Source organism: Polyodon spathula, chromosome 11 (genome assembly GCF_017654505.1).
Source record: "Polyodon spathula isolate WHYD16114869_AA chromosome 11, ASM1765450v1, whole genome shotgun sequence".
In the NCBI taxonomy this organism is placed as follows: Eukaryota; Metazoa; Chordata; class Actinopteri; order Acipenseriformes; family Polyodontidae; genus Polyodon; species Polyodon spathula.
The window spans coordinates 13,306,607-13,327,762 of record NC_054544.1 but is presented as its reverse complement, the minus strand read 5'-3'; the positions used below and the strand labels follow the sequence as shown (position 1 = coordinate 13,327,762).

Genomic DNA, 21,156 nt, shown 5'->3' with positions numbered 1-21,156 from the left:
ACTTTCTCATCACCTCAGATGTAAAGAATACATCTAAAATTAAAAGAAATTTCTGTTTGAAATGCTTCAATGAAGATTTAGTGACTGATTTTCAGATTTTGATTTCTGAGTGTTTTTAGGTTATGAATGAATCTAATTTAAAACAGTGGTTCCTAATTTGACCTCAATGCTCCAAAGGTACAACGATCTCCTTCTCCGCTGCCGTGAGCTGGATACCTGGACCCAGGATCTCTCTCTCCCCAGCGTAGTCTGGATATCAGGCCTCTTCAACCCCCAGTCCTTCCTCACAGGTAGGCAGCAGTGTGGCAAGACTCATTAGTAATTTACTGCAACAGTAATTTTTATAATTACTGCCAGGAGGCTTCATTAAATTTGCTCTAATGAATAAATATTGTATTTAATAGCTTGATTACCAGATCAGCTCAATGCTTGAATGTCATAAACAATTATTTCCTTAAATATTCATCATCTCAAAGTGGATGATCATTGGTATTTAATACTGGTAGTTTGAAGTGCATCTTTATTATGCTAATAGTTTTTGAAGCATTTCTGTTTTGAAAAGAAAAAAGAAAGCTTTCCAGTAAACAACTAAAAAGGAGAGATGAAATGCATGTACAGTGCCTAAAGAAAGCCTACACCCCCTTGAACTTTTTTCACATTTTGTTGTGTCAGAGCCTCAGATTCATGCAGTAAATGAGGATTTTTTTCCACTTATCTACACACCATACTCCACACTGTTAAGAGGAAAAAGTTTTTATTGAGAAAAAAATTATATATTAAAAATACAAAACTGAAAGATCAATTGGATAAGACTCTACCCCTTGAGTTAATACTTGGTGGAAGTACCTTTGGCAGCAATTACAGCTGTGAGTCTGTTGGGATAGGTCTCTACCAACTTTGCACACCTAGATTTGGCAATATTTGGCCATTCTTCTTTACAAAACTGTTCATGCTGTCAAGTTCCTTGTGGAAAGTTAATGGACAGCAATCTTCAAGTCATGCCACAAATTTTCGATTGGATTTAGGTCGGGGCTCTGACTGGGCCACTCAAGGACATTTACCTTTTTGTTCCTTTGCCACTCCAGTGTAGCTTTGGCTGTGTGCTTTGGGTCATGCTGAAAGGTGAACTCCCATCCCAATTTTTAAGCTTTCTTGCAGAGGGCAGCAGGTTTTCTTTTCTGTACTTTGCTCCATTCATTTTCCCTTCTATCCTGACAAGTGCCCCAGTCCCTGACAATGAGAAATATCTCCATAGCATGATGCTGCCACCACCATGCTTCACAGTAGGGATGGGGTTCTTTGGGTGATACGCTGTGATGGGCTTGCACCAAACATAACGCTTTGCATCTAGGCCAAAAATTTCCATTTTAGTTTCGTCAGACCACAAAACTTTTTGCCACATGGCTACAGAATCTCCTGAGTGTTTCTTTTTTTGCATGCTTCAAATGGGATTCAAGGTGGGATTTCTTGAGTAATGGCGTCTTTCTTACCACCCTTACATACAGGCCAGATTTGTGGAATCCTTGGGATATTGTTGTCATATGCAGTTTGACTGTCTTGGACATATAAGCCTGTAGCTCTTGCAAAGTTGCCATTGGCCTCTTGGTAGCCTCTCTGATCAGTCTGTTCCTTGCTCGGTCATCCAGTTTGGAAGGACTGCCTGATCTAGGCAGGGTCTTGGTGGTGCCATACATCTTCTACTTCTTAGTAATCGTATTGACCTTGCTCCAAGGGATATATTTTTATACCCATCCCCTGATCTGTGCCTTTCAACAACTTTGTCCCGGAGTTCTTTTGAAAGTGCCTTGGTGCTCATGGTTGAGTCTTTGCTTTGAAATGAACTACCCAGCAAAGGGAACCTACAGGAACTGCTGAATTTATCCTGAAATCATGTGAATCACTACAATTTAACACAGATGGAGGCCACTTGGTGTGATTTTGAAGGCGATTGTTTACACCTGAGCTAATTTAGGATTGTTATTACAAGGGGGGTGGACACTTATCCAAGCAAGCTATTTCAGGTTTTTTTTTTTTTTTTAAACTAATTTTCTACAAATTTCTAGAATTTTTTTTTTTTTTATTTAGAAGTTGTGGGGTTGGATGTGTAGATAAATGAAAAAAAAACTGTTTAATGCATTTTAATTCCAGGGCTATAAGGCAACAAAAGGTGCAAATTGTGAAAGGAGGGTGTAGACTTTCTATAGGCACTGTATGAATTTCAGTGCAACTTGCTAAAACATAATGTAAAAAGTACAAACAAGTAACTTTTTTGATACTAGTAAATGAGGGAACATGAAAAATGTTTTTCTTACACTTAAGGAGAACCTACAGTATTTACTATGTAGGTCTTGATTAGTACTACAAAATAAAAATAAATATTAGCATTTTTTTTTTTTTTTTTGGTACTGTCAAGCGTCAAGGCACATTGCATGAACATTTAAAAAAGAATAATGTGAAGTATGCTCGAGATAGTTCAGCATCAGCAGTAAGAGGAGCTCATTGTATAATTTCAGCTGTAATGCAGAGTTTGGCAAGGAAAAATGAGTGGCCTTTGGATAAGATGCATTTAACTGTGGACGTCACAAAAAAGTTTAAGGAAGAATTTAACCAGCCAGCCAGAGAAGGGGCCTATGTCTATGGCTTGTACATGGAAGGTGAGTAATTCAATTTATATTAGCCAGACAAAAACATTTTTTTGTAATAGTTAAATGCACTTTATACAGTTAATACCACCACCACAGTTCAATAATGCAGATATTCTGCCTGCAAATACTGTTAGTGAGTGATTCTTGTTTCATTCCGTCACAGGTGCCAGATGGGACACTCAGGGTGGAAACATAGCAGAAGCTCGTCTGAAAGACCTGACCCCAATGATGCCGGTAATATTTGTGAGGGCGATTCCTAATGACAGACAAGAGACGAGAAACATTTATGAGTGCCCGGTTTACAAAACCAAACTAAGAGGTGCAACATATGTATGGACTTTCTATTTAAAAACAAAGGAAAGGCCTGCGAAATGGGTTCTTGCTGGTGTTGCGCTGCTTTTAAGTGTGTAGAAAACATAAAAATTCAGTGTTCTAAAACTTACCCATTTAAGCTATTAAAACCTCTGTACAGTACATTTGAAGAATTGTTTATTTGTAAGTTAATTTAAAAAAAAAATAGCACAATAGGTAGTTTATTGCAGTGTTCTGTTGTGTAATTTGTTTTAAAGAATGCAGATTGTAAGGTATAAATTGATGTACAATAAAACATCCATCTATTGAATTTTCACATTTTATTTTGCTGAAAACATAGAAAAGGAGATCCTTTTTAAACTTAAAATCTCAATCACTACATAGTAACTGTACATAGTAAATGTTATCAGCATTTCTTTACATAGGTTGATGGAAAGCAGAATCTTTGCTTTTCCTGCACAGCTTTACCCCTGTTCAGTAGGAGAACCCTCCTGGAGTGCAGAGTAAACAGTCGTTCATGACTCTGGATGCACTTGCTGCAGCGGGAATGGTGGCTCTGAATGTCAATTTTACAGCCTAGTAGACACACACAGATTGGGGTAAAGCAGTAAATGAAGGCAAAATCAATGACTCTACTACATACAACTTGCTAAAATATTCAACAAAATGGCACCATGTCTCAACATGAACACAGAACCTAAGTGCTGGAAATAAAACCTGTGCAATATTCAAATAGGAACACAGAGACAGACATCCTGCCAACAATAACATATTCATTGGAATTAAAGACAGGAATGGAGCAATGTTAACCAATTTTGGTCACAAAAAGGCACAAAGTGTTTCTTGCATTTTAAGCACCATATAGGTAAGTTACACAAGTGGCAAAAATAGACACTTGAAAAATCTGTTAAGAGAAACAGCAAAATCCAATATAAAACGATTGAATTATTAACATTTAACATCTTTTTCAAGACAAGATGTTTTAATTTTCATCCACTTCATTTGCAAGTTCTTTTTTAAGACTGCAAAAAAGAAAAGCACAAGTTATTCAGTTGACCGACCAATCTTCCAAAGGCAACATGTTTCAAAAGAAATGTTCAAACTGAATCGGTTAAATCATGTAAGGCAGGTTTTACAAACCCAGATTACCAATAATCTTGGACACCTATGGATGGTGTCACAGACTGCAATTACTACTAATCTAGGACAAACTAATATTTTAGGCAAAGTAGACTTACACTAGTGCAAGTCAGGGTCTGTGAAACCACTAATGTTACATTACATGTTAGTCTTAATTGAATTACCTTTTCAAGTAAGCATGAACATTGTCAAATCCATGGTATTTTGCCAAGTAGACCAGCACACCAGTAGCACAGCGCCCTTCTCGCTGTCGGCAGAAGCTGCAGTTACAGATTCCTTGGCAAGGGGGGCAGTGCCAGTTCTATAAGAAAACAGTTTAAGTTAACTCCTGATCAAAGGCACATCAGTGATGCAGATTAGAATACTGTAATTGAAATCTTGGTTATCCTTTGAGCTCTACAACATTTACAAAAGCATGTTGCTTGCTTTAGGACCACAAGTTGCCCACATCAGAACTAATGTAATTATGGCAATTATTCATTTTGGGATTTTTTTAAATTTATATATATATACACACACACACACACACATCCATTATCTGTGGTCTTTAAATAATCTGCATGCTGCAGTAGCCATCAAAACAACGAGACGAAGAGGATTGCTTACAGGAGAAGAAAACCATTTGAGTGTTGTCATGAGGTGTTAAGTTTATAGTTCAGCTTTTGCTCCAACAAGACATACATACTTTCAAATTGAGGGAAACTTTCATCTGTAGCACCCCCCATCCCCCCATCACAGTATGATGCCTTGATCAAGAAAGTACAAACTATATGATACACTAACACCATAAGTTTCTCAGCAACATGGTGGCTTCACATCAGACTGCTGCAGTACACAGCCCTGGTAGGAATGTTCATTTTAAATAAGGCAGATTATTTGTGCTGGAAGAAGTCACTAAGATAATTTAACATTCTTTATAGGGTCCCAACTTAGCTAACAGACAACAAACATGAGCACAAGAAAATTGCAATGTGCAATTAAACTTAAGCATTTTTAAAATAGCAAAGAGGAAAAGTGTCTGGTACTTACAGGATCCAGCAAGGCATTTCGCACCTCTTCTCCATAGCGGTTCCGGAGGCACGGGCCACAGAACTGTCCTCTCACTCCCACACACTCAGGATTGCGGCAGCTTGTTTTTGTGTCGGTGGTTTTTTGACGGCACTGGTGGCAAGTGGACCCCTGACCAAGAAAAAAAAAATTCCAGCTGGGTTAAAAAAAAAAATATAGCTGCTTGCTTGAACCTATTATTTTACATTCATCAACCAAAACAAAGTCTATGCAACTGCTGTCTGATTTTAGCACTTTTTGTAGAAGAGAAAGACAGTTGTGTTTTTATTTATATAATAAGCTATGGAAACCACTATGAAATACTTACTGTTGCTCGATTATAAATTTTTTCTCTGACATTAAAGCAGATATTGTCAAGTTCCATCTCTGTAATCTCTTCCACTGGGCGCACTACGTGAGGGGTGGTCATAGCACCTGTATAGCTTCTCCTGCGTGGCTCACCCTGCAGCGGGAGGAAAACTGGAATCAGTGATAATCGTAAACAGTAACCAAAGCACCCAAATCCATATCACTCATATACATTCTCTAGACTACGATCAATTTAAAAGCACTCAGTTTCATTATTTCAAATCCATAGCTGGATTAAGAGAATCACAGTAGTTACTCCTCCCAAGATAGAATGGGCGGAGCAACTACAGGGCTGAACATTTTGGAAAAAATTTAGGATATCACAACTACTCCAATTGTTTAAATGGCAGTACATTCATTCTTTTCAGATCTTACATCACATAGTATAAAAATGTGTTGATGGACTTGGAAAAATATGCAATTGAACAAACAAAACAAAGCAAATAGACAGATGAAACGTGTATTTATAGAGCTTGAGATTAACTTGGGAATACAATCAATAACATATATAAAATCTTCTGGATGGAATGGGGTCAATGGATTTAACTGGTGCAGTCCCTGTCCCGTCCCAACTAATATTTTTTAACTTCTGTGATCAGATGAAAATACATGCTGCTTTAACAAAGTGTCCCTCAGTCCTAAAATGGCGCAGTGAGACAAAAGGTAGAACATTCCTGACTAGAAATGAAACCTGCATCCCAAGATGGGTTACATATTGCCCTTGCCTGATAGTCATCATCCATCGTCCTCCTCTTCCTCACCAAGCTATACTTGTCTTTGTCGCTATCCTCCTCTGGTGAAGGCGTGGGGGGCCCGTCAATCAGGGAGCGCGAGCGGGTATGGGGTCGGGCACTGCGCTCAGGGTTCCTCCTCCAAGGGCCTTTAAAAAAAAGGGGGGGGGAAAAGGGAGAAAAGAAAGAGCGAGAAGAAAGCAGAGGAAAAAGAAAAGAAGATGAGAGAAGGGGAGAGAAAAAATACAAAGAAAGTAGGTAGCAGGAGTATAAAAGTGATGTGTTACGATATGAACACAGAACCAGCGATAGGAGGAGACCACTAATCCGCAAGTACCCCCCGGGCATGTTAGTCCATCGAAAACGCTCGCCCATACCCCGCAAACCGTACGGCGAAAGTCCCAAGGAGGGTCCGCCGTAATGTTCCCAGAGAGCGCCGATTGGGTCTCCTGGGCTGTGGGGGCAGAAAGAGCAGGTTCTTACTAAGGACTCATTTTATTGGTATACAATACAAATTATGGATACAATCTATTCACTTTATCCAAGACCTTAAACCTTAAGCTTATTTTTTGCCGACTTCTCCCACATGCTTCAGAATTCTCTCATTTGAATCTTTTCCACGGATCAGGTTTGCCATCTTTCCTGCGTTTCAATTCTTCCACATTATTCTGTTAGTCAAAGATCTGTTTATTCCCTCTAGGCAGGAGCCAAAATGCCCTTCTGGTAGTCTTAAGATTTATTTAAAAAAAAAAAAGTTCTTACAGAGGGAGTTGAAGGCAGAGACATTCTTCCATTATAAAATCCTGGCATATTCTTCAGTTCAGCCATAAGTTTTGCAAGCTGAAAGTGAAAATCCAGAAATAAATTAATTACTGATAAATACACTAAAGAACATAACACAGTATTAAGCAACAGCCGTTCATAATGCCAAAAGTAAATTTGCCATTAATATTATTGCTCATGTATAATGTAAGTGCTGGCTATGACGAGGGTAGCAGGAGCTATTTCATAATATTATGAAAAGTGTTTTAATTACTACGCTTACCATAGCTTTGTTCTCTTTGATATTAATGGCTCTCTTCTCTATAAAGTTTGGGCTTTTTTCATCATCAGAATCCGAATCGGACTCCGATTCCTTTTGTTGTGGAGACAGTGGCTTTGCAGGAGTCCTCTTCCTAGTGTTCCCTTTCCTTACTGGGAATTTCAGGGCTACTTTTAATGGGGATGACCTCCTCTGCCTTCTTGGTTGAAATGACTCATCTTCAGATTCCACTTTCTAAAGTTAAATATGGAACATTTTCAGTTAAACGTTAAATGCATTAGGCCACAGGTGAAGCCCACGTGCACATGGTTTCTAGGGACTGAACTAGTGATATTTTTCGTGACTATACCACTGTTGGGTTACTGTAGTTTGCCAGTTATGGACATCAGCTCACACCCAAAAAATACTGAGAGCTTGACAGAATCCTCATTCTCCATGAATGACTCACAGAAAAAAATATATATTCTAATGCCCTCCAGCACTAAGAATTTTCAACTGAATTTGAAAAAAAAAAAAAAAAAAAAAAAAACACAAAAAAACCTTAAATACATAACCCTTATTAAACCAGACCATTTAGCTTAGGTTGACCTTTTATCAATGGTACTTGATTACTCAGATTTGACATTTAAAAAGCATCCTCTAAAAAGGTGTACTTCAAAGTTCACACCACTTTGCCTAATTTACAGGATGAAAAGAATTGCTATGCTCTTTACTGGTTCCCTCTAATAGTGCCATTAAAATAAAAGTATGCAAGGTACTATTTTTAAGGTTTTTGGGAGAGTGCTTTCAAGTCACTCAGTCACCACTTAAGAAAAAACGTTTCAAGGCCTTGAAATAGACTAACATTGATCTTTAACACATAAATCTGACGGAAGTGTGAAAACTCACCATTGCGCCCATTTCATCTTGAAGCTCAGTGCACTGGAAGCCACAGAAAGACTGGTCATCCGAGTCTTCATCAAAAATCTTAGCCAGTTCTTCTGTGAACATCTCTGATTTGAAGTTTTTCTTCTATTAAAAAAAGAAATATATATATATATATATATATATATATATATATATATATATATATATATATATATAAAATGTAAAACCATACAGTTTATAGAACTAATTTAAAAATAAAACCGAAAGGGGGTTGAAAACAAAACATTGTACAGGTAAGGGGAGTTATATGTCTTTAAGCTTACCGTGTTTGAAAAGTTATCTGAACCAAAACTGTCGCAGCTGTCATCAGAGGAGGATGTTTCCATGGGGACCAGAGGAACATTTCGGAAGCTTCTCAAATTCATTTTTACAGGAAGCGATGCCCGCTGTAATGTTGAAAATTGCATTAAGACAATTTAGTTTAAAATATGTATAAAGTGTTTACGGTTTACTTTAAAACAAAATGTCTACTATAGATTTTAGTTTTTTTTTTTTTTCAAACACGTCTTAACGGGAGTAAGCAAGAGCTGAAAGGCTGATATCTAATATTGAAGGGGACAGCCTCCCAAACTCAGATTAATAACTCAATCACGGTATTTTCAGCCACCTAACTCCTTGTTCCATCAGTCCGAGTCGGAGCGCGTTCCCCTAGCTTCATTATGCACATTTTGGTATGCAACCCAGTGGTGTAATACACGGTTCACCCGATTTAACATCAACAGCAACTTGCTATTTTTTTTTTATTTTTTTAAATACAGGAGTGCTTTTACTTTATAAAATGTCGCATATATTGTAGTGTTAAACAAAAAATACGTACAATCGAATTAAGTGAATTCCGACGGCAGTGGTGTTTCCTTTTGTTACATCTGCGTGACTGAAACTGAACTAAGTTTTAATTTAGCTGTGGGGAAAATAAACAACATATTTTACATACAACGCAAACCCCCTCTAACATCTGACCTGTGTGTCAAAAGCAAAGTAAGCTTTGTACCCTAACCTGTTTACACTCGGTCATAGTCCATCTGAAATATACTTTTCAGAGCAGTACTACCTGAAATCGTCACAATGTTAACAGCACTGATTTGTAAGTCACAACTCAGAGTCTTATTCAACTGAACTTCAGAAGAGTTGACACAATTTCCCGCGTCCAGCGCTAGACCTCCACCACGTGACCACCCCTACCTTTAACATGATGGCAATTCTAAGATGCAGCAAAAGTAATGTCTGACTAGTTTATACACACGTGCTATTAAAAAAACTAAAACATGTACACTTAAAAAAAAAAAAAACACAATAAAACAATCAAATGACACTAAATCCGCAACGTATGCGAAGTTACCAGTTACACATCTAAGTATTGATGAAGAAAAATTAAATAAACAAACGACAATAAACAAATTTACAACCAACCAATGTAAACTCAGTATGGAAGTTGCAGTGGGTACAACAAGCCCTGAAGATGACGTGGTGCACATCTGCAGCCCAACATAAATACAAAGTAGTTTTTAAAGTTTGGCAGTAAGTTCCAATCTGACATTTTTTTAAAATGCAAAATACTGAAATTTGACTAAAAAACAACCATAAGCCGATTTAAAGTGCAAATTAACATTACTAACTCAATAATTTTACTTTACCTAGTCAAAAGAAGGCAATGTGACAAATACTTTCCAAATCCCATCTCCCAAATTAGTTTTCAACAGTATGTTTCAATCTCTGCAATTTGCAAGTAAGAAAAGTGTGCACAATCTTACCGTAGTGCGACAAGGGCCCATAGTGACTTGATTACGTGTCTTTTAAAAGTGTACTTCCCGAGTGGTCCTTCTCTGAACTCCTCCAGTTTCTGTGATTATGAGGGAAACCTGCAAAACTTTTCAGAGCACGAACCGATCCCCTCCCCCGAAAGAGGGGGGACACACAAGAAAGTATTTCGCGCGTTTAGACCAGGTCCTCTTAGAGCCTATAAAACAAACATAACTTATAAACACATTTTAGTCAGAAACCTTAAATAAAGCTCGTTATTTATTTCGATCAAAATTTAGTAATAGGAGCAGATATGCATGTTTTTTCTTCTTCGTGGTTTTATGTTGTGTTTGTTGTTTATATTATATACACATTAAAGGAACTTTCTAGCGGCGCCAATTTAATGAACTTTGTTGAGAAAAAAAAGAAAGACAGATCATTTGCATAGAGGAAGGATGACCCGGCGTCCTGGTTTAGCCGAGAAAGTCGTGGTTTTCAGACACTTCCTGTATAACTTAGTTTATGACACCAGGAGGAGAAAACAAAATGAAATAATAATAAAAAAAATTATAAAGCTACCAGTGTAATCAAGAACATTCCTTTTTAATAAAGTGATAACACAGAGTCGTGCATATTCCTCAATGCGCCATGCGGTTTCGTATAGTTTTTATTCAATATGGATCTATAATTATGTGTAATCTTGTAATTTCGTAGATGTTCAGTTCTAGCGGATTAACTTGCATTTGCATTGCAGAATATAAAACGTCTTCTTTGGATTTAGATGCAACAGCTGAATAAATATGTCAGACTACTGGTAGTTGACTATGGTGTTCCTACTTGTAGTTGAAAGTTTTACACGTTTGAAATATAACTGTTTAACAAAGTACTTTAGCATAACAAATGCACATGGTCCAGGATTTACTAATGTAATGACTTTCAATCTAGTCTTTTGAAGTACATGCCGCTCTGAAATTCTGACAATGAAATAAACACAGATAACTTGCTACAATTAACAAATATCTTTACTGTTTTTTTTTTTAGTTACATCTCTAAAGTAATTAATGAGACATTCAAAGCAAGATGCACACTTCTGGACACACATGACAGTTACAAAAGGATTATATAAATAACATTTTACTTCCTGTAAAATAGTAGTAAACCTCTTCTAATGACATGTTAAAAACAGTTACATCAGGTAGATAATTATATTAAATACAAATAGCGATATCAGGTATATAAATTATAATAAACATATTCAAAACATTAACACATTTAAATATAATATGAATACATGTTTCATGTACTGTATTTACTCGCAAATACATTCTGTTGAACACAATTGCAAGATGCCATAATGTAAATAATCAGAGCATGAGGATAAACAAATGTCCAGCATATGTTGTCTGCAGTGCTGCAAGAATCTTAACACAGTGCAATAATAAAATAACAGCTCAGTAGAATTGATTTCAAGGACAAACAGCTTGAACAGTCACTGACAGACATATTAAAAATAGAGCCAAGTTAAGTTTAAAAATAAAGTATGAATGGCAGTGATCTGGAGCTGCATTGGTAGTTAAAAAGCCTTACAATTTGGTAATGGAGGAGGAAAAGGAGGGGAGGTTAGGCAGGGACCAATTCTGTGGCTAAGAAGCTAGAGGTGTCACCTCCATTGTTAAAAATAACAGCAGTATGCGATTGGATTAGTGTGTACAACGATACTGCACTCTAGTGACAGACTGACCACATAGAAACATCAAGGCAGTGTCAACATAACTGTAATGTTTCAGTTTCTGAAGAGAGCAGCAACCTGTGAGTGACAGAATCAGCTTCGACCACGGCTGCCTCTCCTCGGCCTGCTTTTCGTTTGTTTGTTGTCCTGCCTCTGAGACTTTTTCTGATGCTCAACCTTGTTCCAACCACCTTCACCGACCTTTGGTGCCTGTGTCACCTCTGCTTTCGTCCACTAGTGAAGATGTCCCTGGAATTAGCCAGTGATTATTTGTCGAGGCCAAGGCCCAGTTATTTGTCCTTGGTAAATGGAGCAGAGCTCTATGGAGCCTCTCTGGTTTTGTTCCTGTAGGTGACCTTGTGTCTCTGTAAGTCCCTCCAGAAACACTTTAGGAATGGAAACCTGAATAATCAGTAGTATCCATCTCTTGTGCTTCCTTTATCTGAAGTGCTCTCTGAGGCTGTGCTGGACGGACTGCTTCCCTTGGAGCCGAGGTACACCAAGGAGAGTTTTCTAGTCAGTTCTGATGTTGGGGGATGAACTTCTGGAGTCATTCCAAGGTGAGGCCTGACAACGATTAGGGGATCTCCTCACAGCTGCTGCGTATGATTCTTGATCGGCGCAGAATGTTAAGAACTGAGGTAAAGTAGTTGCGCTGGCACCGCTGGCAGGAGGTAATGCTGTGTGATATTGCTGTGCTGTATTCATCAGTAACTGCTTTATTCTCAGGTCATATATCCACTGAGGAGCTACAACTTAAAAGTACTATATATATATATATATATATATATATATATATATATATATATATATATATATATATATATATATTTGGGATTTTAAAAATCATAGGTCAACAGTCAGAACTGCTGGATTGTGCATATGGACTTCTTTCTGTTATCTGAATTTTATATGAAGCCAATATGCATGTTACATTCAGTTATGTAGATGTGTGCACTGTATTGTGAAGAGCAGCAGATGGGTATGAAAAGCCCAAAACCAGTGCAAGAATTGCAAACTGGTTTAACTGAACAAACTACACAATGATCCTGGTCAGTAACTGCATTATGAGTGTACTATGTGGTGAAATTAGTCACTGCTTTGAATTACTGTAACATAGCTTCTAGATGTCTGATACAGCTTTTTTTATGAATACCTTTAAGAAAGACTTACTTGAGTTTGATCTATTGCTTTGTTTGCCTTCTGTGTTTGGTACAGCAGTTTGTATTACAAGCTCCACTGTTCTTATCTCATCCTGCCTGAGCCCTAACAGAACACCACCTGACAGCATGGTTGTGTCTTGTTGTTTTGGGAGACTTGACATCATTCTGTTGAAACAAAATAGAACACGCAGAGTACTCGGAATGAACCAAATTGGACTACCCCTGGAGAACTAAGGGTAAGTGAATTCTTTTGGAATTCTTTTTGGAAATTCAAAAATTGTTTGGAAGCAATACTTTTTGCTCCCATGTTTTTTGTTGATTTTTTGCTGTTATTGTCATTGTCTGTTTCAGCTTACAAACATGTTTGTACAAATAACTTTGTTTTTGTCAATTGAAAAACAAGAATGTATGTCTGAACGTTTTAAACACAGATTTACACTGAAATCGAAAGGAATGCTGTTCACATTAAAACATGATGAGTGAATTATGAAACATAATTAACAACACATTCCACATGTATGGACACTTCTACTAAATTATTATATACCTCTGAATTATTCTGATTAAATGAATTTAATAAAAGCTAATTTCACGCATCACCCTTTGTGCTGTAATAGAAATGACCTAAGATAAGATACACTTGCAATGCATGTTAACATGACATAGTGTACAGCTGAGTTCACATTTACATATTCTAAATCAACAGCACAACCCAGAGGACATTTAACAGTAATGCTATTATAATTTGAAACAGGAAGGGAACATTAATTGTCTTGAATTGAGTAATTGAATTGGGGTTAACGCAACTGAATTCAAACTCAAAAAAGCGTAACTTATAAAACTACAAAAAAACTGTCTTGTAAAGCTGTAAAAATGTTTTGCTTTTTTGGCAGGCAGTTGTGTGTCAGCTACTCAGCTGTGCAGGTGCATCTAGTGTAGTAGAAGGTTACAGCTGGTTTCTGCAGGCAGAATGGTTGTGGTGTACCAGATGTCTGTCAGTCAGGAGAGCTCCATATATGTATAATACATGGCGATTTTCTATATATATGGATGAAGGCTATGTTTGCATCTTAAGCCATTCGGGAAAAAAAGGCATAATACCACAGTAGTGACGTCAGAAAGTGATAATTCCTCTAGATATACTTTAACTTTGACCCATTTGACTCCTCGAGACCATCAATTTCAATTCAAACACAAAATGTCTAGTTTTCAATCACTTGACAACACCCACAGTACAGAAATGTTCATTAATGATCAACAAAATGAGAATATGTTTTAAAAAAAAAATGATAGAGAGGAACAGTAAATTAAAACAAGGTAAAGGCAATCATCCAAATAAAGCTTAAGCACAAACGGATAATTACAAAGTACGTTTGTACAGCACTGTACAGCTGAACCTCGTCTTCTTTAATATTAGCATCACAAGGGTATCCACGAATTATATTAATATTACATGGGCTTCAGTGAGTTACAGGAAAACAATTCCATCTCGGGTTTCTGTGACAGTTTATAAACTACGAGACCTTCATTCTCGTAATTTATGACATCACAGAAACCCTAGATGGAATTATTTTCCTGTAAATCACTGAAGCCCATGTATTATATTAAAACCACTTCTTCAATATAGATTGAATACAGTATAACAATCACTATATATATACTAATATAGAATATTAGTATGGTAGAAACATAATTTGGTAAATCCAACATCAAAAATGGAAAATAGAAAGTCATAAAACTGAAATTGTAATGAGTACAATTTATTTTGGGTTTGTAAGAGAGCAAAAAATATAGGCTCTCACTGGTGTCCATTGTGCAGCCCCTAATCAGACCCCATGTGATCTCAAAACCTTAATAGCCACTTAACAGCCATGCCGGCTCCTAGGGAGGTATCCCTGAAGACTTGATATAGGGGACCCCCCTCGGGCCAATCTACTACTGCTATATACTGAAAACCCTGATACTGATGTGCAACAGCCAGAAGAAATTAATCAAATGTCTTAGTTTGTTGCATTAACATTAGCTACACTGTTGTTTTTTTTTTTTTTATTTATTATTTTTTATCCTACTTAACTATACATTATATATAATGATTCAGGCTGATTTTCACACTAGTTTGTAGGATTCTGTAAAAGTAATGGTTCTAATAATAATAATAATAATAATAATACTGGTTACTCTTTAGGCTATTGTTGCGATTAAAATTTTCCAAACAATATAACAAAACCAATAGCTAGCCCACCCTACACTGAAAAGACCCTGGTGTGTTACTTGTTGTCCACTGTGTATTTCAGTGCAGAAATAAAATACTCTGATTGAAAATGGTGTAAAAGTACTTTTGCCTAATTAGCTCTTGTGATCATGGAGAGGTAGCTGATCAGAGCACCGCGCTAGCGGCTCAGGGCTGGTCCTCCAGGACCCGTCCCATCTGTCTGTCGAGCTGGACAGAAGATGAATCCCAGCCTTCTCTCTTACTGCTGTAGTCTCCCTTACAAGGGCTTCTTATTACATTGAACAAGATCCCAAAAGGAAGCTGGCACAAGCCGTGCCATTAGTGTTTAATTTTAGTAGTTGCCATGGTAAGACTTCGGTAAGCTTGAACTGACCTGTTTGAATAGTTTACCACTAGATAAGGTCTGAAAGTTTTGTCATTTTAAGACCCCCTGCATTTCTTTTGATTTAGGCAAGTATCTTCTGAAGCAACACATGCCTAGAATGAGACAGTAACCTCTCTAAGAATGTTTTTTAAATGTGCAAATGTTTGTTTTTTTCAAAGTGAAGTGCAATTGTTTATAGTGTTATTTCTTATGCAGTGTTTGTAAGCAAGATACTGTAACTCAGTGTACTTCCCTGCTTCACACATTCAATAGTGCCATGGATTCCTCAAGGCCCTCAGAGAGGTAACTATAAGCTGTGGAGGTTGTTGTCACACACACACACACACACACACACACACACACACACACACAAATATATTTCCTTCAGCTGTGTAAATATTAAGGAAAATACACAAACATTTGCTTTTGATATTGTGAGGTTAGCAATACTTATGTGCGCCACTGTATGCTTACAGTAAATATAAATGAGGTATTTTTACTTTAGCAGCCTCCAGAAAAAGGTCGATATGTAGACAGAGAGTTTAGCTTTCACTATTATTTTTTGCCGCTGGTCACAGCTGAGCTACGTTTGCCTCACAATTTATGGAATGATACTGTGTTTGGATCACATTAAAACAAAAACAAAAAACACACAACAGTGCAGAGATAACACAAGCTCTGTTAATGCACTGCGGCCTGTTCTACAAGGTGTCGTGACCCACTCTTGCATTGTCCCAGGGGATTTCTTGTAACTAAAAAGAAATCCAAAGGAAGCTCCTGGCTTAGATGTGCACTAATAACCCAAACCAGCATTTACAAGTTGCACTGGGGTCTAGAACGGAGGTTGTTTTAATCACTCCGTCAGAAACAATGTCTAGTAATGATGTACAGGACTATGGCTGTTCTAATGACGATTCATACATAATTCAGAACCTTTCATTTGGCACCACTGTGATATCCTCATTAGCAGAGACTTACACTGGCTGTCAGATGGTGTCCATACAATTGCAGGCATTACTTTGTCTTTGAGAAGTGCAGCTGCTTCCATGACACCACCAGTATATAAAAACATGACGCCAGTTTGTTTTATTTAGTGCTAAACCTTCTAGTTTGTAAAAACAAGGCTGACATAGAACCTGACATGAGGCAGGGAAAATAATTAGCTCTCATTTTCTCAGCCTCCTATTTCCTTCTCCCTGCTGTGTTCTCTACCCACTAAACCACCACATGTCAGTCGAAATGGGAGGCAATTAGCAGGCTCATTTCAGCCCGGCAAACGCACTGAAAAGAAAGTATTTATGCTGGGACAATGAACAGCTGAAAGATTAAATAACATTTGCCTTTTAAAAAGAAAATGACTTCTGGCTAAATGGGCAATTTTTGATTATATTCAAACAGCCCTAGAGTAGCAGTCTTCTTTATTTCTCACAAGACGTCCCTACAAAGAACCAGATTTGTGAAGAATGGAAATGAAGCATTGCTTTAGATGAAAGAACTAAATAAAAAAAAAAAAAAAAAATGAAATGAATGTGTTATGGCAAAATATGTAAATTGGTTTGAGGCTGCTCAATATTTGTTTCAAAGGTGAAAGGTTAAAGACGGTTGCTATCTAAAGACAATTACAAATGGTTGAAAAGGATCTTCAGCTTGAACACATTTACATGCATTTAATTGAAGTTAAGGAACTGCAAAATATAAACACTACATACCGTAGCTTTACTGTAACTACTTAAAGGCAACTCCATGTCATCCAACGTCTGGATGTCAATTAAAGGCGCGGCTGACTAATTGCAATAACAGCCTATAATCATATTTACAGTTACTGAAGTTCGGAGGAAACAGATGAAAGATCTCTAGGTCCAAAAAATACGACCTTGACGGTCATGAGAGAAAAAAAATGAAAATGAAGGGCAACTCAAATGTCCTTCCAGGACCCCCCTTGTAAACGAGGCCTCGTCTCAATGGGTACATCTCCTGGCTAAACAAACAAATTAATTAATTAATAAAATAAAAATTGCAGCCAAAAAATTCACAGTTGCACTTAATGAAGCCTATTTTGGAGCAAAACAAGAAATGTACTTTTTATTAAAATTAATAAAACAACTCAAAATAGGGCCCAGTGAGTTGAAATAGAGGTCACTGATAACCTCTTCAAATGGTCCTTTTATTAGGGGCATTTTTGTTACAATTTTGTATCAGTTGTTTAATGTTCTACTTGACATCATTGTACAGACTACACCTTTATATTATTGTGAACAAAAACCAAACACCCATGTGGCCCAGCCCAGAGAAAGTCACTGCACCACCCAGCACCCTATACATGCATAAACTTGTTATAAACATGCATAAGCTGTTTCCTGTATTTGTCACAGTACTAATTTCTGTAGTTACATGCATATTGAGTTATATTCATAATTTGTAGAATTATATGAATTAACTTCCTGTTAGTTTAATTTGTAATGAAACTTAGACAAACAATCCCTAAAATATAATAGCTTCAATAGCTCAGTCACCCAGGTGTCAGTGATTGTGAAAAAGTAACATACATCCATAGAGAGACAAACAACTTCTTGGGGTCTATGCATCTGAGCTAAAATCCAGTGGATTTAAATACTGACGTTGTTAAAATCAAATTTTGACTTTAAAATTAAGTAAAATTACACTTTTTCAAATTCAACATAATATTCAGACTCAAATACACACAAACACACACACACACACACACACACATATATATATATATATATATATATATATATATATATATATAGATATATATATATATATATATATATATATATATGATTGATAAATTACATAAATTACGAGACTGAAGGTTGAGTAATTTATAAACTGTCACAGAAACCCGAGATGGAATTGTTTTCCTGTAAGTCACTGAAGAGGGCAAGAGGCCCATCTATTATTTTTTATAATACATGGATACCCTTATGATGCTAATATTCAAGAAGACGAGGTTTAGCAGTACAGTTCGGTTTTTTAAGCGTAGTGTTTCCGTTCTATGTAATTATCCGTTAGTGCTTCAGATTTATTTGGATGATTGCCTTTACCTTGTTTTAATTTCCTGTTTCTCTGAGATATGAATGTACCAACATTACATCTTTTTTTTAAGGTATTCTCATTTTGTTGATCATTAATGAACATTTCTGTACTGTGGGTGTTGTCGAGTGATTGAAAACAAGACATTTTGTGTTTGAATTCAAAATGATTGTCTCGAGGAGTTGAATGCGTAAAAGTTCAAGTATATTTTCCTCTAGAGGAATTTTTTGACATCAATACTGTGATATTATGCCTGTTTTCAAATGGCTCAGGGTGCAAATATAGCCTTCATCCATATATATATATATATATATATATATATATATATATATATATATATATATATATATATATATATATATATGTGTGTGTGTGTGTATATATGTATATGTATCATACCTTAGGGCCACTTTCTGGTTTATAATGGTAATTGAAAACCAGCTCCAGATTCACAATTTTTGACGCCTCATCTTCCATTTCAGATTCAGCATCCTAAGTACAGGAAACACAAATACCACAGTGATCTGCATTTCGAATAATCTGAGGAATTGCTTGTTTTATTGAAACATTTGATACGGTATGTGGTCTACAGTATTAGCATGGTTGTAAATTCTCAATTTTTAAACGGTGTTTTTCATTTAGCTTTTAAGATTCAACAGAAATTGAGCTTACCTTCATTAAAGGAGGGAAATGGAAAGACTCACGTAATCGTCGTGGGTTAGTTTCTCAATTTCAGTCTGGAAGAAAACACACAATATCAAGGATTACACTTCAACTAGGAAACTCCACCCTCTGGTTTATTAGTTAAATGTTTTTATTTAGTAATAATACAGCTATATGGCTCTGGAAGCTAAATCTGACTAGCTCTTTATTTGGCATGGAGGTAACTATGACAGGCTCAGGTCAGTGTGCTGGGGTCAACGTTGCTTCTTTACTGACAGGAGTTGCTTAAGGATGACTGAAGTGCTGCCTGTATTATACAGTCTACATCACACCTTCGAATGAATAATGTGTCCTCTGGATTTGATCCCCACGTCCTTCATGTCACTTTCCTTCAGAAGTAGTCTTTTGCCTGTGATGTGGTTTTCTTTAAACAGATCTGCATATCTCTTCATGTCACAAAAGCTTTCCCCTAAAAATTATGCAGCAAAATGGCCAACAGGAATCAAACAATGCTTCAAGACACTTCAATAAAGAACACTGATATCATTATATCTTAAAGCTATAAACAGTTTTTGATGTTTTGTAATTTGGTATATATATATATATATATATATATATATATATATATATATATATATATATATATATATATTACCAGTTTACTGTGGTTTATTTATTAAGATTTCTATATAGCTAAATATAAAGATTAAAATAATTGTAACATTTCTTTTTTTTTTTTAACTGTATTTAAAAACTTACTTTCTCCAAATAGTTGCTGCATCCAGAAATACTGTGAATATGTAAAACACGACATTAAAATGAAATAAAACATATCTACTCTCAAAAAATGTTAATTAAAATAAAAATAATTATATACAGTATATTTATGCATGTGGTTATGTGGAACCAATTAAAACATATTACATTTACAAAGTATATTGTATGCTTACCACATGCTCCTTTGTCCATGCATGAATATCAAGACATGGCAATACTACAATGGAAAATATGTTTTGCAACAAAATATATATTTGTTATTCAGGGGACATAGAAAAGATGTGTTGAATTCAACAAATTATGATTCTACCAAACAGTGATTCCACTAAGCATACTGCACACTCACCATTCATTGGTACTAGATAAAAATACATATTTGCCAAACTGTTGTGCTGCATTGCAATCCAAATTGTTGTACAGTGTAATCTAACTTTGGAATAGCAAAGTTTAAACAGTCTAATGTTTATTCCACAGTATTTTGAAAAGGAAATGTGATTATAAAAAAAAAACACTAACAAAACATATGAAATGTGTGCTTGAAGTAGGCTGCACTTATGTATGTACTAGCAGGAGGCAATGTGATTGGTTAAATTGTTATACAAAATATATGGTGCTTATACAATATTTCCAACAAATATAAAGTAACTTCATACTTAAAAACACCATGAATACTTCATGGCTTTAAAACATTTCACAGCAGACACTGAGGTTTTGTTAATTACCAAACATTCTGCAGCAATGAAACTTGTGAAACATACTGACATACCAGGAAAATAAGATCACTAATTAACCCAGAAGCTAATGTCAGCAAGAACCGCTCAATATTTGAACTCCTTAAAACAGTCTCATGCATATCCCCATAATAAATTGTGAAAACTGCCCTCTGGTGGAATGACAGCATTATTGAATCTTAGACTAATCCAAATGGTGGTTTCCATATGATAAATTCAGGAAATTAGCTTTAAGTTGCAACTGTAACCAGTTTGAAATCTTATGAATTAAAACCACTTCTTCAATATAGATTAAATACAGTATAACAACCTATATATATACACACACACACACACACACACACATATATATATATATATATATATATATATATATATATATATATATATATATATATATACACACACACTTTATTTTTTAGATATATTTGGTTGCTTTAACATAATTCATAATTAAATAAATTAAATAACAAACATTTTGACAAA

At 36.0% G+C, this 21,156-nt stretch overlaps 2 protein-coding genes and 1 pseudogene across 4 annotated transcripts in view; 1 reads left to right on the top strand and 2 right to left on the bottom strand.

The window, feature by feature from the left end:
- Positions 1–3,569, top strand: part of dnah9l (dynein, axonemal, heavy polypeptide 9 like) — a 65,162-nt gene extending 61,593 nt beyond the window's left edge. The window contains exons 80-82 of the mRNA XM_041263754.1: positions 178–290; positions 2,514–2,654; positions 2,809–3,569. Coding sequence (XP_041119688.1) covers positions 178–290; positions 2,514–2,654; positions 2,809–3,056 — 502 coding nt within the window. The 3' untranslated portion in view covers positions 3,057–3,569. The remainder of the gene's footprint in view (positions 1–177; positions 291–2,513; positions 2,655–2,808) is intronic.
- Positions 3,358–10,897, bottom strand: LOC121322907 (cell division cycle-associated protein 7-like). 3 transcript variants are annotated; one of them, XM_041263489.1, is made up of 11 exons: positions 9,965–10,897; positions 8,477–8,599; positions 8,175–8,297; positions 7,290–7,520; positions 7,007–7,084; positions 6,667–6,698; positions 6,275–6,395; positions 5,473–5,607; positions 5,127–5,276; positions 4,262–4,398; positions 3,358–3,979 (listed from the first exon to the last, which is right to left on the bottom strand). In XM_041263489.1, the coding sequence occupies exons 1-11, from the start codon at positions 9,983–9,985 to the stop codon at positions 3,940–3,942; spliced, it is 1,191 nt and encodes a 396-aa protein (XP_041119423.1). In that variant the 5' UTR covers positions 9,986–10,897; the 3' UTR covers positions 3,358–3,939. The 3 variants fall into 3 exon arrangements, with proteins under 3 accessions (XP_041119423.1, XP_041119421.1, XP_041119422.1); XM_041263487.1 differs by having other exon boundaries at positions 6,239–6,395; positions 9,965–10,892; XM_041263488.1 differs by having other exon boundaries at positions 3,358–3,533; positions 6,239–6,395; positions 9,965–10,891.
- Positions 10,898–12,846: 1,949 nt separating this feature from the next.
- LOC121322908 lies at positions 12,847–20,975 on the bottom strand (annotated as a pseudogene).
- Positions 20,976–21,156: the final 181 nt, after the last annotated feature.

What these genes read in the sequence shown, in the direction of transcription:
- LOC121322907 (XM_041263487.1), bottom strand. Translation starts at nt 9,985, where the DNA reads ATGGGCCCTTGTCGCACTACG. An exon ending in TGGGCCCTTGTCGCACTACG is followed by an intron (nt 8,600 to 9,964) that starts GTAAGATTGTGC and finishes TCAACATTACAG; the next exon opens with CGGGCATCGCTTCCTGTAAA. An exon ending in CGATGGATGATGACTATCAG is followed by an intron (nt 5,608 to 6,238) that starts GCAAGGGCAATA and finishes CTCCCGCTGCAG; the next exon opens with GGTGAGCCACGCAGGAGAAG.